General features: G+C 47.2%; 1 protein-coding gene across 1 annotated transcript in view; it reads left to right on the plus strand.

The window, feature by feature from the left end:
* The window catches only part of LOC142889456 (disks large homolog 5-like), a 38,814-nt gene that overhangs the window by 8,929 nt on the left and 13,472 nt on the right, over positions 1 to 16,413 (plus strand). The window contains exons 2-16 of the mRNA XM_076028205.1: positions 2,609 to 2,677; positions 5,536 to 5,704; positions 6,479 to 6,622; positions 8,136 to 8,319; positions 8,723 to 8,979; positions 9,355 to 9,667; positions 10,685 to 10,915; positions 12,441 to 12,625; positions 12,699 to 12,824; positions 13,126 to 13,258; positions 13,344 to 13,468; positions 13,749 to 13,924; positions 14,145 to 14,248; positions 14,975 to 15,067; positions 15,362 to 16,354. Of these exons, the coding sequence (XP_075884320.1) occupies positions 2,609 to 2,677; positions 5,536 to 5,704; positions 6,479 to 6,622; positions 8,136 to 8,319; positions 8,723 to 8,979; positions 9,355 to 9,667; positions 10,685 to 10,915; positions 12,441 to 12,625; positions 12,699 to 12,824; positions 13,126 to 13,258; positions 13,344 to 13,468; positions 13,749 to 13,924; positions 14,145 to 14,248; positions 14,975 to 15,067; positions 15,362 to 16,354 (3,302 nt within the window). The remainder of the gene's footprint in view (positions 1 to 2,608; positions 2,678 to 5,535; positions 5,705 to 6,478; positions 6,623 to 8,135; positions 8,320 to 8,722; positions 8,980 to 9,354; positions 9,668 to 10,684; positions 10,916 to 12,440; positions 12,626 to 12,698; positions 12,825 to 13,125; positions 13,259 to 13,343; positions 13,469 to 13,748; positions 13,925 to 14,144; positions 14,249 to 14,974; positions 15,068 to 15,361; positions 16,355 to 16,413) is intronic.

Genomic DNA, 16,413 nt, shown 5'->3' on the forward strand with positions numbered 1-16,413 from the left:
GAATTGCACAGCCCTACTTGACAGCCTGGTAGAGGTGCACAGTGGTGATGATCTCACTGAAACCACGGTTGGTGCTGTTGTTGCCTCGGCTGTCGTGACATTTAGCAAAGAGTCCGACTGCTCAACGAGACACTGGATGTGACGAAGGTCCGAGCGGCGGCCAGGTCCAGGTCACATGACTTGCACGGAGCAGACAAGCGGGCGAGCGCTGACGCGGTGAAGCTCGGCCATCCAGACGCTCTTTGCTCAGACGGAGTCATGGGAAACTTAAGCGAGAGCGAGAACAAAGAGAGCTTGATCCATGGGATGCCACGGCTCCTCGGGCACATCGCTCTCTCTCCTCTTTCTTGTTGTTTTTTTCTTACTCCCCCCTTCCTTTTTTTTTCTTTCAGCTCTCTGCTGGGAAAAAAAGAGGGGTGAGCCATGTTCGCTGGTTCCCTTCCAGTCTTAATCAAACTCATAGTCTCCTTTAGCCAGTGGGAACCCGGCCAGGGAGGGATTGATTTAGAGCACTGAGACGTGGGTAAATAGAATCGTTTGTCATGCTCTGGCTCCAGCGCCAGCACCAGGATCTGCATCGGAGGAGGGGGCTGGAAGTTGCTGATTTAAACGGAACTCATCCCAAGGCCGCGTGACATCCCGGGCCGTTGGACGGAGATTGGCGTATTCTACCTTTTTTTTTTTAAGCTTCTAGATTCCTGACACGACAGAAAATGAGTGGAGGAGCTCTGTGGATCCTCATCAGGAGGGAAGAGCGCAGCCATGTGGAAGCGAAATATCCAGTCGCAGCATAAAAGCGCTTGAAGCTCACGAGATGCTGTTAAAGGCCCAGTGTGTGACATTTCGGGACACGATAAAAATGTGTTTTATTGACACAATCTTGCTGTGCATCAACAAACTAAAACCTTACTCATTACCTAAATGCTTCTGTGAAGAGCAGCTCTATGTGTAAAAACGTGACCAAATTTACAGATTTGTTCTCAGACTTGAAATGGGGTTAAAAACAATGGGGTTAGTAACATTGCTTGCAAAACATTTTCTAACCATGAGATAGTGCTGAATCACACACGTGACCTTTGATATCCATATTTCATTTGCCAGCTGATGATTCGGCAGTTCACCTGACTGCTTAATAGGAAGCACTTTGCATCGTATTCATTCTCTGATTTTTCTTTTAAAATAAAGCATCCACATTGATGTAATTTTTAAGCCCATTATAGACACTTAAAGGTCGTCATAGCACTTAGTTTAAAAAAAAAAAATCTCTTGGTGTGGGCAGTGGTGGTCCATGATGACATAGCCTTAGAAAAGCTGTCTAAAATATTTAGCATATTTAGCCCTCTGTTTACAGCCTGCTGTATGCTATGTTACACCTTCCACGTGTTTGGAAGTGAACGAAAACAAGGCGGTCTCGGAGGCTGTGACATCACAAAGGGCTGAGCGCTGCATTATTCTTTTTTTCTTTGATCGCACACTTTCTGAAAAAGCAGAGCAAGCTAAAGCAGTGATGAAGTGGACTCATCACTGCATCCTAACAGTTAAGGTGAACGGCTAGACCTCTGGCCAATCAAAATGATGTTGGCATGTCGAGGACATCCAGCAGCTCATATTTTACCAAGTGAAATTTCCCCAGTACTTTAGAATATCCCTCGGCCAATTTGAAGAACTGCTCCGTCAACTGGCTCCACGTTTGAAGTGGGAGAGAACAAATTACCGAGATATATCAACACCTTACCTCAGACATGTAGCTGGCCGCTGTTCCGGATCAATCGGCTCTCTGTAATTCGTTGAGCCAGTTGACGGAGCAGTCCTTCAAATTGTCCGAGGGAAATTCTAAAGAACTGGCGAAATTTCACTGGGTAAAATTTGAGCTCCTGGATCGTCGTGTTGACCTCCTCCATCTCCTCTCTCAAGAACAATATTGGACTTCTATTTTGGTCTTTTTTAATTAAAGCTCCACCAGGACGTCATCACTTGAGGGTGTAGTCGACTCCATTGTTTCTCCTTCGGCATCAAAGAAAGAGCACAAAACTTTATTGGCTTGGCGAATTGTATTTGCATATTTGCCTTGCACTAAGCATGTACAGGAAAAATTTACCAAAAAGTTTGCATTGTCGTGTCTTTTATTCGCGTCACTTCGCCAACTGCCCTGTGTGTAAGGACCTCTATTGTCACAAAACACCAGTGGAGTGAAATTTGCATCCCATCGAACCTTAAAAAAAAATGTCATATTTTGGTGCCGGGCTTCTTTTCTGTGCAGTGAATTATGAAGCACTGCAGGCTGTTAAATAAAGGTTGTGTGGACGGAGGGAGGTGACTGGGTGATGTTGTCAGAGGAGATGAAAGGCTGCAGCCTCTCTGGGGCCCTGGCTGCTCGTCACTATTCAAGCCTCCTGGCCGGCTGATCATTGGCAACTCTGAGCCGTCGAGCAGCAGTCGCCTCCGTCCCAGAGTGGCGGAAAGTCCCACGTTATTATTCCTCCAGCTGAGAGTAACCTGAGCTGGGCAGCCTCCACACAGCGGCACAATGCTGCTGCCGACGGCCGGCGACTTCACTCGCAGACCACGACTTCCAGTGACGACGTGTTGGTTGGTTGTCGCCCCGCAGGTTCCACCTCCAGCATCCTGTCCACCATGCCATCAGACTCGGAGAGCAGCAGCTCCCTCAGCAGCCTAGGTGAGTGCGGCGCCCACGCTGGGCTCCTCGCATGCGTGTTTTGTTTGTCACAGCATGCACAGAGTCAACAGATAATGTTTGTCACATTAAAGTTGCAGCTTGTGCCGCTGCCACTGAGCACATGCAAGCGATTAACCGGATGTGAGGAGGATTTAGAAACCACATGTGTACACACACACACACACACACACACACACACACACATACACACACGGCGACCTGTAGAGAGAGAGATTTCCAGTGTGATTCATTCACAAGCTGCCTTGTTAATGTGTAAAACAACCTGCTCGACAAATCGCACTGTGAAACATTAAACAGATGTAGGACGGCCAAATTCTAAGGAAGTGTTTTTATATTCGGTATTACTGGTAACACTCAGGTCAATGTACAGTCCAAAGTACTGAACAAACCATTATTATGTTGAAGAGCATGATTTGATGAATTTTTCCACATTTTGTCACGTTACGACCACAAACATGAATATATTTTATTGAAATTTTATGTGAAAGACCAACACAAACTGGCATACAATTGTGAAGTGGAAAGAAAATTACACATGATTTTATTTTATTTTTTACAAATAAAAAACTGCAAAGTGTGGTGTGCAAAAGTATTCAGCCCCCTAAGTTAATACTGTGTGGAACCACCTTTTGCAGCAATTACAGCTGCAAGTCTTTCGGGGTACGTCTCTATCAGCTTTATGCATCTAGAGACTGAAATCTTTGCCCATTCTTTTTGAAAAACAGCTCAAGCTCAGTCAGATTGGATGGAGAGCGTTTGTGAACGGCCGTTTTCAGATCTCGCCACAGATTCTCGATTTAATTTAGGTCTGGACTTTGACTGGGCCATTCTACCACATGAATATGTTTTGTTTTAAACCATTCCATTGTAGCCCTGGCTTTATGTTTAGAGTTGTTGTCCTGCTGGAAGGTGAATCTCCGCCCCAGTCTCAAGTCTTTTGCAGACTCCAACAGGTTTTCTTCCAATATTGCCCTGAATTTGGCTCCATTCATCTTCCCATCAACTCTGACCATCTTCCCTGTCCCTGCTGAGAAGAAGCACCCCCAGAGCATGATGCTGTCACCACCATGTTTGACAGTGGGGATGGTGTGTTCAGAGTGATCTGCAGTGTTAGCTTCCCGCCACACATAGCGTTTTGCATTTAGGCCAAAAAGTTCAATTTTGGTGTCATCTGACCAGAGCACCTTCTTCCACATGTTTGCCGCGTCCCTCACATGACTTCTGGCAAACTGTAAACGGGACTTCTTATGGTTTTCTTTTAACAATGGCTTTCTTCTTGCCACTCTTCCATGAAGGCCAGATTTGTGCAGCGCACGACTAATAGTTGTCCTGTGGACAGATTCCCCGGCTTGATCTGTGGATCTCTGCAGTTCATCCAGAATCACCATGGGCCTCTTGGCTGCATCTCTGATCAGTGCTCTCCTTGTTCGGCCTGTAAGTTTAGGTGGACGACCGTCTCTTGGTAGGTTTTCGGTTGTGCCATACTCTTTCCATTTCCAGATGATGGACTGAACAGTGCTCCGTGAGATGTTCAAAGCTTGAGAAATCTTTTTATAGCCTAAGCCTGCCTTAAATTTCTCCACAACTTTATCCCTGACCTGTCTGGTGTGTTCCTTGGACTTCATGATGCTGTTTGCTCCTCAATATTCTCTTAACAAACCACTGAGGCCATCACAGAACAGCTGTATTTGTCCTCAGATTAAATTACACACAGGTAGACTCTATTTAGTCATTAGCTCAACATTCGATCATTCAGCATTCATCAGGCAACTTCTGAAGGAAATTGGATGCACTCAGAGAAAAGGGGGCTGAATACTTTTGCACACCACACTTTTCAGTTTTTTATTTGTTAAAAAAAAAAAAAAATCATGTATAATTTTGTTTCAACTTCACAATTGTATGTCACATTGTGTTGGTCTTTCACAAAAAAATCTGTATTAAAACTATATTCATGTTTGTGGTCGTAACGTGACAAAATGTGGAAAAATTCAAAGGGTATGAATACTTTTGCAAGCCACTGTATGTAACCTTTTTATTTTTTTCTATTATATTGAGTTTGCTGATTTTGATCAGAATTTGTGGTTAAAAATATTATTTTTAAAGCCAAAAGTTTTCCTATGTTGACAGACAATGTCTGCTGTTGTCGCGGAAAGTACCATGTAATCAAGCCAACAGGAGGCTATTGTGCGACTTCACGTTGGTCCGTGCGACTCGCTGGCGTTTGATCGCCCAAGGTGTTGGCTGGCAGTCACTCTGTCACGTGGACTGCAGCGATCCCGATGGGGTCGAAATTTGATTGATTGTAAAACTTGGAGCGACGTGTCCACACAGCCAGCGACAGCTGCTGTTGCAGGATGTGTCAGCAGGTGCAGTTTAGTTCCCAGTTGAGCCCAGGTCAAGAGGACTTCCTGATCAGCAGATCCTGATTGAGCAGTCCAGAATATTTCCTATTGGAGCTTCCCTGGTTTAAATATTAAACAGAGAAATGTTAAATTGAAAAACTAAAAAAATAAATAAGAATAGCACATTTTTGCACTCTCATTTTTAAATGGTGAAACTGTGATATATATATATATTTATTTTTGTTCAAGGTGATCTGAGTCTCAGTAGACTCTTCCCCTCTAGCTGCCTCCATCAAACAGTCCTCATGTCTCACTGAAGTGTTACAGAAAAGACATAAAGAAGCTCCATGACACCTCGATTCACTGCTGTTATTTCACCTCTAGGCTGCATTTTTGACTTAAAACGTGTTGAAGTTTAACCCCCTTAAAAAAACAAAACAAATCTTAGCTCTGTTAGTGGCACACATGCCTCCGGTGACATGCTGACTTCTGTAGGGACTTCGGGTCAAGCTTCCTCACCGCCGCCCGCCCACCTGGACAGCCACCAAGTGAGTGAGAAGATGGAGACGGTGCTGTTCCAGCTGAGGCACGTGACCCGGGAGAGGGACGAGCTACGCAAGCGTCTGGCCCTGTCCTCGCCCGGGACCACCTTCGATGACTGCAGGTACTGTCCCCCGGCACCACTGTTCTTCCACATACGACAGCTACTCAGCACAAGGTGTTCTGTGAACAAATTCAGATCTTGCTCTAGATTTGTCTTTCCTCTATTCTCCATCGCTGAACGGTGTCAGGACCACTTTGTCCCACCACTCCCTGCAGTGCATATATGCTAAATAAAGCTTCTCCAGCATAGCTGCTGAATCAATGGCCCGACCATTAATATGCAGGAGTTGGAAAAGAGTTGCAATGAGGACACAGCAGCAGCAGCAGCATGACTATATATTTTTTGCACGTGTTGCTGTGTTCCATGGAGACTGGATTATATCACAGTAGTGGGAACATGTCCTCCGCTATAGGTAAACCTGATGGATTATTCATGGTTATGACATACGATGAATATTGCCTGTTTTTTTGCTGTGTTTCTGAAGGGCTAAAAAAACCTGGAGATTTCTGTGCATGTGTAAACGCATGGTGTGTCTCAAGTCTCTAAATAGAAGCATTTCACCCAACTTGGCTTTTAAAAGCGACCCAAAACAAGCGAGGCGCGGGCCTGTGCGACAAAAAATTGTTTTCAAACTACACTCAACTCTGTAAAACGAGCCATCGGCATGCAATTTTAATGACGCCTTCTTTCCCTTTGTGTTCTCGTGAGGAAAAAGTTTGCAAGATGTCTTTCTTGATCTTCTCCTCCCCATGTGGCTTCCTTAAAGCAAAACAAAAAAGTGAAGTAAACAATTCATCCTTTTTTTCCACCTTTTTGTCTGTGTGTCACAAACAGACCAAACTCCAAAGCAGGTCACGACTACGAGCGTCTGAAGCTGCAGTGCATGAAGGCCATGGCGGACCTGCAGTCCCTGCAGAACCAGCACAGCACCACCCTGAAGAGGTGCGAGGAGGCCGTGAAGAAGGCCGACTTCTACCAGTGAGTGAGATACACCCCCCAACACCTCCCACCCCCACCTCCCCGGACCCCTGTCTAAAGGGCCTGTTTTTCAATTTTTTAGCAGGCTGTGCATTTGCGCCGTGTGCGTTTCTGCTCCGCCTGCAGGATTTTCCTGGGGCCGGTATCACTGCCTGCTGCTGCGAGCACACTCACTCAGCAGACTGAAAGGAGCAGATTTCCTCCATTAAATACAAATCAATTTAAAAAGAAGCAAAAAAATGAGCACGTCTCGATCAGATTTAATTCAGATTTAAAGGAAAGAAAAGTGGGTTTTTTTGTCTCCTGAGCAGCTTCTCGAACTAAACAAAATTGATAGCCGATAATGAACTAGGTCTTTGGAATACAATGACCCTGAGGAGTGCGTGCCAAAGAGCGGCTCTGCAATCATCATCATCATCATCACCATCATCACCATCACCATTAATGTCAACTGGACCATGCGTGCATGGCATGGCATCTGTGCCATGAGGATAAAGCTGCGCAGTGGATGCAGGGATGATGTTTGGGGAGGGGTCGCTGGGACGGTGGGGTTGGTGGTGGTGCATTTGTGTAATTTACCGAAGCCATATTGTCCCCAAAGTGTAGGGACGCAACATCTGGCCCGATGCAAACAGACAGATGAGGGATTATTGCCACGTTTAAGCCGCTCCTTCTGGGCCATGTTTAACCACCAGGGAGAGTCTTTATTTGTTTTTAGTAGCCGCTCCGCCTCCGTGCTAAAGTTGCACAAAATGCCCAACCTCATCGCTGCCGCTGCGCTCAACAAAAAAAAAGAGAAGGGAAAAATAAATCAATTAGTCAGCTGCCACGTAAGCCAGCGTTGGTCCCTAACCCTGACTGCTGAATTATTCCTGTGCGCCACCACAACAACAGTGGCAGTGTAACAGTCAACGGTTTCAACGTTTTTCTTACTTTGAATTTCTTGGCTGTTGATAACTGTCGCTATTTTAATTTTACATTGAGAAAAAGTTCCTACGCTTTATGCCTGTAAATTATTATTTTTTTTAGGAAATGTTTTTTTTTTTTAGCTTGATTATGAGTTCAGTTTTTTTTCACATCATTTTATCAATTGAATCATTTTTCTTTCTTCTTTAATTGATGTTAATCACTGAAAATTAAACATTAATTAACAGACAACTTTTTTTGTCTTGAAATTACACTTTCAAGATCACTCTTACTATTCATTTACTGGTACAGCGCCCCCTGCTTTCCTGGAATGTATAACTTTGGTTGCCTGCCCAGCAACCGGACGATTCTCTGCATTACAAGTCACTGTCTTTTTGCAGATTATAATAACAACATTTTGATGTAGAAAACCCTTAAACTCCCATGTTAAATGTCTTCGTCTTTGACAGCCAAGCAGATTGTGTGCTTTGAAAAAATTTTAAAAGCACACACAACTTTTTAAAAAAAAAAATTCTCAAGAGCTTAACCAGCTCCTGCAACACTCTTGACTTTATCCATGACGGCACTCTCTCCGGCGTCTCCCCAGCACCCTGCACAGCCGCCTCGCCAGCGAGCACGCCCAGCTGAAGGACGAGCTGGAGGCGGTGAGACAGGACAACATCCAGCTGGTCAGGGAGCACAACCACGTGAAGCAGGTGTGCGAGGAGCTGCGGAGGCTGCACGAGGACGACCAGAGGGAGGTGGCTGACATGAGGATGCTGCACCAGCAGGTACCTGTGCTGCGCTGTTGCCACTGCTGCAAACTGCCGCCACACTGTCACACCTCCATGGTGCTTCCCTTCGTAGACAGACTGTGAAATTTTTTGTCATTATCTCTTGAAATTTGACATGCAACGTCTTGCCTGCGGAGACCATTAGAAACAACGTTAAATAAACTCGTCTCCATCAATCACAGCGTCCTTCCAAATCAGACAAATGGCCTCAAACTGTGTCTTTTTTTTCTGACTGACTTGCAGCCACAGGGTCAGATCATTAAATATTGGACACCTCATATTTTACACTTGACTTTCTGTGTCCTTTCAGTAGAGTTTTCACTTTCAATTCTTCAGTATTTACTCTAAAATACCACGTTTTTTTGCATTATTTTCTTGCATCCTAAAACACAATGTCCAGGTAATGAGGGAGGGGTCGTCTGACGTGCTCAACAAGCTGTATGACACGGCCATGGACAAGCTGGAGGCCATGAAGAGCGACTACGAGGCTCTGAGGAAGTGCTACAACGAGAAGACGGCCGGCCACAACGCCGACCTGAGCCGCCTGGACCAGGCCGAGGAGGAGAACCACCGGCTTCAGAAGCAGATGGACGTGCTGCTGAAGCAGAGGGACGCCGCCATCCACTACCAGCAGCAGTACTCCACGTCGATCAGGAGGTGAGGCGGGAAGACGAGGCTGGGAACACAATCGCAGGAGAGCACCGAAAGGCTCCAGGGGCAGTAAAACGCTCAATCATTAACGCGAGTTGCTGCAAAACTTTGCCACAAAACTCCTGAAGCCTGGAGCTTAACGCCAAGGTCAGATGTGCAGAGTCCTTAAGACTCATCTTAATCCAGGCCATCTGCAGCTTTGCAGGCCGCCAGGCTGTTTCTCCAAGAGCAAACTTTCCTGTCACGATGATCAAGATTGTGTCTTTGGAGCATCTACAAATGAATTTGTGATTGTTTTTCACTGTCAGATTTCAAGCGTCAGCACGTTTTAAAGAGGACGGTGCCGGCCTAACACCCTCACTCCGTCCCTATGCTGCACAGGTTTGACAACACGCAGCAGGAGCTGTCCAAGGCCGCCGCCCAGAACAAGGAGCTGCAGCGGGAGATGGACCGGCTGCAGTCGGAGACCACGCGGCTCAAGACCCAGCAGCTCAAGGCAGCCAAGGACAGCGAGAAATACAAGGAGGAGAGGGACTCGGTCATCAACGAGTACCGCCTCATCATGAGCGAGAGGGACCAGGTGATCAAGGAGGTGGACCGGCTGCAGACCGGCCTGGAGGTGGCCGAGGCCAAGCTGAAGAACACGTCGTCCGAGAGGAGGGTGGCCAACGAGGAGCTGGAGGCGCTCAGACAGGTGAGAGCAGCGCCTGCGTGCATGGAATGGCAGGTGACTTGTAGTTGGGTCTTGATTGTCCCACAGGGAAAATCATTTTCACACGTCAATCACATGAAGAACAATAAACATGTAGTCCTCTCCCAAACATAAAAGCCCTTTCCCAGACATTTAACTCACACATACACGCACGTTTTTTTCCAGTTAAGTGTCCTGTATCTGTATACAAGTACCTGAGAACATCCATCTATTCATCTTCTATAGCCGCCTCTTCCTGCACTCGATGTCCAAAATCATCCTCTTGTTCTCTACTCCCTGCATAGGGAGTTCTATGTAGCCAACTAGTTATGTACTCATACACCAAACTGAACCCAGCACACTACTCCTGTCATTGTTATTACACATTCATTCATTCAATTAATTTACACATACATGTATGAACTTTTGTGACAAGTACATCCAGTATTATAGTGAGGGTCTTCTCACATTAGAAAATAACACTCGGCTCTTCTTGCTTTTTCTACCATTGGGTCAGCATGAGTGCAATGCATAATGCGATATATTACTGGATTAGTGACAATGGGTTGTGCACTACTTTCAGTGATGCATTGTGGGATACATTGAGAGGACAATATAGTGAATACTGATGTCTACTCAGGATTTGGTGGTGTATCCCCCATGTATAGTAGGGGTCAGGGGTCTGTCCTTGCTGTCATAGGTAAGGCAGGGTTACACATCTAAAGACATACCCGCAATCACACTCACACTCACACCATTTAGAGTTCCCTACTTAGCTCACATGCATGTTTTTGGACTGTGGGAGGAAGCCAGAGAACTCGGAGAGAACCCACGCAGACACAGCAACAACATGCAAACTCCACACAGAAAGGTCCCAGGCCCGGAGTCGAACCAACAACCTTCTTGCTGTGAGCTGGCAGCGCTAGTCACTGCCACTGCACCACTGTGTCAGAGTCTTGTGAGTATTTTTTTTTATTTATTAAAATGACCCCCTGGAATTTTTCTTTGCACGGCGTGAAGGAGCTGGGCTCGGCCATGATCGACCGGGACCGGGCCATCTGCGAGAAGAACGAGCTGCTGGAGAAGTACTGCCACGAGGTGAAGGACAAGGCCGAGGCCCAGAAGGAGCTGAGCCAGGCCTGCAGGGACATCGAGACGGTGCGAGAGGAACGGGACGTGGCCCGCACAGAGCGGACGGAGGCCATCGTCCAGAGGGACCAGCTGCTGAGGGAGTATTACCAGGCCAGACAGGTAGGCGGCCGCACAGATGGGAGATTAATCATCACAAGTGGAGGGAGGCAGTGATTTATTCTTCGGACCCTAATCCCCGTCACTCTGTCTTATTTATTCGTGGGGAAAAGTGTTTTTCTTTTTCTCCTCTTTCTTTTTTTTCTTTTTTTTCCCTAACAGCTGGTGGCTTCTAATGCCGTGTGTTATTTTATTTTTTATTTAGAGAGACTTGATTGTCAGATTAATTGCAGGAAATTTCTTGAGAATTGATTGGAGGGCAGGTTTTTCCACTTTGAGCAAAAGCGTCTTTGTATCAGAACTGGATAATGAAGCTAAACAAAAGAGCGGGAAAGAGTAATTAGATAATATAGCTGTGTAACTGATTAACGCCGGAGCTTTATTTGGCTTCACAATAAACTGTGGAGTTGCAGAGACATGCATTTATTAGATTATGGTTGACCCACTTTCAAACTCACCATCTGGTCAATTTTTAGGATTATATAGCTGAACCCTTAATGACCTTTTCAAACCATTAAGGTGGCCTTTACACACCAGGTCATCATCATTATCATTATTATCATCATTATTATTGTTGCTCTGATCCAGACTTACACAGAACAGCAACACGAGAGAAGCAAATGATTTGAGTGGTTTTACCAGGAGTGTCAGACTGTTTAGGGTTCACTGTGTCCTACAGGGTGAAGTTGGCACCGCTGCAGCGTTCTGGGCTTGTGTGAGGTGGTTCGAGAAGTGGAGCGGACTGAATGGCCTGAATGATACCTTGTCGTTTTTTTTGTCTTTTAGGGTCGTTTTTATGAGTTGCATTTTGTTTGTTAAGCATTTTATATCGAGAGACGCTGACAGCAAGCTTGGCAGCCTCTGGGTTATGCAATGCAAACGTTCTGAAACATCCATTTGGATCTGGAAAATAAGATTGTATTTGCCTTCCATGGGAAAATACTCTGGCCTAATGGAACGTTTGACAATCAGTATATGTTTAAACGGTTATATGGTGCAGCTTATCAGCCTTCTCACCTCCTGCTTTTAGCCCTTCTTTTTTTTTTTTTTTTTTTTACAACCTTTATTCCAACTCTGGAAAACAAATGCAGCATTGCACTATACTGCTGGGGCTCCAGACAAACCTTTTATTCAGTGCACAGTGACCCCTAACTTTAAGATTTAGGGCTGCACTGTAAATGGACTTTGAAAGTAAAAAGTAAAGATTCACCTTTCCTCTCATTTTCAATCTATTTCAGATAAATACTTTGATAATAATTACAGAAACTATGTTGGTTTAAATCCTCAAACTTCTGATCTGCAAATAGATCAGAAGTTTGTCAGCAACAAATATATTCAATAATTGATTGATTAAAAAAGAGGCAAATTTACTGGTGACACATGTGCATGTAGCTGGAAAATTTACTGACACTGTCTCAAATTCTAGGGGCAAAGTGCAACATTTGGGGGCAGCCTGGAGCCCTGTACTACAGTACTCAAAATACTCACCACACATGGTGGGCTGATCCGTCTGCTTCCACCTCCCCAGAAACAAGACTCGGCCACGCTGGACATGGAGCGATGCAACAAGGAGATCGACGTGCTGCGCAAGCAGTGCGAGGCCATCTCGCAGGAGCTGAAGGAGGCCCTGCAGGAGGCCGAGGTGGCCAAGTGCCGCCGCGACTGGGCCTTCCAGGAGCGCGACAAGATCGTGGCGGAGCGGGAGAGCATTCGGTAGGAGGCGGGATGGGGAGCACTGTGGAGAAGGAGAGATGGGTCTGTTTCATTGTTTGTTTGCGTGTGGCAGCACGCTGTGCGACAACCTGAGGCGGGAGAGGGACCGAGCCGTCAGCGACCTGGCAGACGCTCTGAGGAATCTGGACGACACGCGAAAACAAAAGAACGACACGGCGCGCGAGCTGAAGGAGCTCAAGTGAGTCGCTGGGGCACTTAAAAGTTGTGTCGTTGCCGCTGCGTTATTTTTAGACGCCAACGCACTCGAATTTTACCCCCCACTTAAAGTTTCCACATGTGTCAAAGCTTCTCTTCTCTTCTCTTCTCTTTTCGTCTCTGGCTGCTCCAGACACAGACTTTAGACATGTGGAAAAGTTCATTCCGGGTGTTTTGTGCCATCCTGTGGCAGGATTTTGCAACTGACTCTGCAACTTCCTCCCCATGACTTATTTAGGATCTGTGTGTGTGTGGTTTGTTTGTTTTTTTGCGCTTTCCTGCAGAGAGAAGATGGAGGACCAGCTGGAGAAGGAAGCCAGGTTCCGGCAGTTGATGGTGCACAGCTCACACGACTCGGCCATCGACACGGACTCGATGGAGTGGGAGACGGAAGTGGTTGAATTGGAGAAGCAAAGAGTGAGGAACAACCTGAATGTCCGTTAAATCCACACTTGAATTATTCTTATTCTTTCAAACAAATCTGTTGTTGTTCTTGTTTCAGGACATGGATTTGAAGGCACTTGGGTTTGACATTGCTGAAGGGGTAAACGATCCGTATTTACCAGGCGACTGTGGCATTTTTGTCAGCAAGGTGGACAAAGGAAGTATCGCGGAAGGAAGACTGAGGTAAAGTAAATCTCTCCTGGTGGTTCCTGGCTCATTTCTGCATGTTGGAATGACAGTAGAGCACCTTGACCTTGGCTTTGATACAACATAATCTGCAGATGATTACCACTGGATGGGATGGTTAATCTTTGACCGCCTCTCTGATTACCTTTGTCAGAAATGATCAGCAGGCGTCCGAGGCCTTAACGCTCCGTTAAAAACTCAGTATTGGCTCGGGCTCCTCACGTATGAAATGCTAATAGATTTTATCACGCTGCGTTTTTAATTGCCCCCCCCGCAGGGTGAACGACTGGCTGCTGAAGGTAAACGACGTGGACCTGGCCAACAAGGACAGGAAGCAGGTGATCAAAGCCGTGCTGAGCGGCGAGGGCGTGATCAACATGGTGGTTCGCAGGAGGAAGTCGCTGGGAGGACGCATTGTCACACCCGTCCAGATCAACCTGGTGGGGCACAAAGGTCAGAGGTCAAGGCCGAAATGTGATTCTGGTATATTGTTGGCTTAACAATAGCAATAAATCAGTCGAAGTCTTTCCACACTGAAAGTGAAGTCTGATATTAATATGAAGCTTTAGCTGTCGGCTAAAGCTGTCAGTTTCAGTTGGAGAAATCCTCGGCTGACGTGATTATTGTTATTATTCTTCCTTTCTTTTTTTTTAATCCCTCTCTGTTCCTGCAGACTGTGGCATTGGCCTGGAAAGTGGAGTGTTTGTCGCTACTTTGGCTCCAGGCAGTCCAGCTGCCAGGGACTGCGTGTTGGCTGTGGGGGATCGATTGTTAGCGGTAAATTTAGTTCCCAAGAACTTTTTCTTTCTAACTTGAGATGATTCACTCAAAGGTCCCATGTAGCTTCCTAATTTTTATTTTCTACTCTGATCTCATTTGGAGCAGCCTGACACGTTTAAATATATAAAAAAGAGTCTTTGTCTCTAGAAAAACAGCCAGCTTAGCCCTCTGTTTTCAGCCTCCTGCTTTGTTGGCCCTTCGACACATTTGGAAGGGCACAGAAAACAAGGCGGGTCTCTGAGTTCAGAGCTAACGACTGGCAGAGAGCATTCTCACCGCTATCAGTGAACTGCCAGTGCCCTTTGTGACATCACTGAGGGCAGACTACCAGAACTGGCCGCGTTACAAAACACTTGTGAAGTGAAGCAGGCCATTGAAGTGAATGGACTTTCTTCATATACAGTTTGAGTGGCTCATTGTAGGGATAGAGACACAGGCCATTTTTGGTAATCATTGATAAAGTAATGATTGTATAATATGGGGCCATTCAAAATAGATATATAACTGGATTCTGGTGCCATCTGCTGTTCACAGACATTTTCACTGAAAAACAAAACTCCATCTAAACGTTCTTCTGAGTTTGGTGAAAAAAAAGGTTTTTATTCTACATTAGAAAGAAGAACCAAAGATTATATGCAATTGACTTCATCTATAGAATATTCATATATATGCACACATATATATTGTTATTTATTCCTGTTTTTGTGTTTTGATCAACGACAGATCAATGGAATTGCACTCGATAACAAGTCCATCTCGGAGTGTGAGTCTCTGCTGCGGAACTGCTGCGATTCCCTCAGCATCTCCCTCATGAAGGTGAGGCCCTCAGACCCACTGAGACCCCTGCAGTGTGTGTGTGTGTGTGTGTGTGTGTGTGTGTGTGTGTGTGTGTGTGTGTGTGTGTGTGTGTGTGTGTGTGTGTGTGTGTGTGTGTGTGTGTGTGTGTGTGTGTGTGAGAGAGAGAGAGAGAGAATCAATGCTGTAACTCTGTGTGCTGCATCTCTTTAGTTTTTTCACATTTCTTGCACTATTCCCGGGGTGTTGGGCTGCGGAGCGTCCAGAACTTGCAGTGATGGCCTGTAGCTCTGATCTTTTGTCGTTTCTCCGCAGTTCCTCCCGCAGAGTTGTTCGGGCCAGAGTTTATTTGAGAGCGCGAGAGACTCTGAGAAGAACCCACGGCTCCAGTCGTGCGAGCTTCATGCCAGGAGCTGCCGCAGCTCCAGGCACAACTGCTCCAAGCTCAGCTGCTCCACGCAGACGGAGGGCTGCAGCTGTGAGCGAGGGGAGAAGGCGTGTCAGGATGGTGGCGACTCGCCCGATGGTGGCGGGGGCGGCGGTGGAGGCGGGGGCGGCGGCTCTCGCTGCCACCAGCGGCCCTTCTCCAGCAGCTCCCTGCACTCCCACAGCCCCTCAGAACCACATCCGGACCTCTGCTACCGGAGGCAGGAGCTCCACCATCACCCCTTCACCTTCGCACCGGTTCACTCAGACTTGACTCCTCCTCCCACGGCGGCGGCGGCGGCGGCGGCAGACAGGACACAGAGCTCGCCGCCCAAGCCCGGCGGCGGCACGTGGCCCAAAGTCATTGCCGGAGCTCCGGCCTCGGACTTCGCCCAGCTCTCCATCTACAAGCGGGTCAAGCAGAGGAAGTCCATCTTCGAGGTGAACGCCTTCCGGAGGCCCGAGGCGACGCCCAAGCTGGACTACATGTCACTCTCCCAGATGCCCAAACACTCACCGCAGCAGAGCTCCGTCTCGGAGTCGGCCCAGGCCCCGCCCACCCCGCCGGCCCGGAGCGACTCCTTCCGCTTCAAACACCGGCAGCAGAACAGCTCAGCGTCCGACTCCACCATCACCACCTGCTCGCCGCCGGCCTCGCCCAGCCAGACCGCGGCCGCCATCGCCGCGGCCCCCCAGGACGGTGTGGAGACGGGGAACCAGCACTACTACGGCGACGCCCCTGCAGGGGAGAGCAGCAGGTCCGGCCAGGAGGAGAGGAGCCGGCAGCGGGCCGAGGACCGGTGCAAGAGGCGCTACCGGCCCAAGTCTGCACCAGCGCTGCGACGGAACGTCACTCCCATACACATTCCTGTTCCCATGCAGGTCAACCACAGTTCTTCTCATCTCATCTGCCTTTTTCTTTGCCTTTTTTTTGAAAAAGA

This window comes from Nelusetta ayraudi, unplaced genomic scaffold (assembly GCF_046127955.1).
Source record: "Nelusetta ayraudi isolate G7.1 ecotype Tasmania unplaced genomic scaffold, CSIRO-AGI_Nayr_v1 ptg000022l, whole genome shotgun sequence".
In the NCBI taxonomy this organism is placed as follows: Eukaryota; Metazoa; Chordata; class Actinopteri; order Tetraodontiformes; family Monacanthidae; genus Nelusetta; species Nelusetta ayraudi.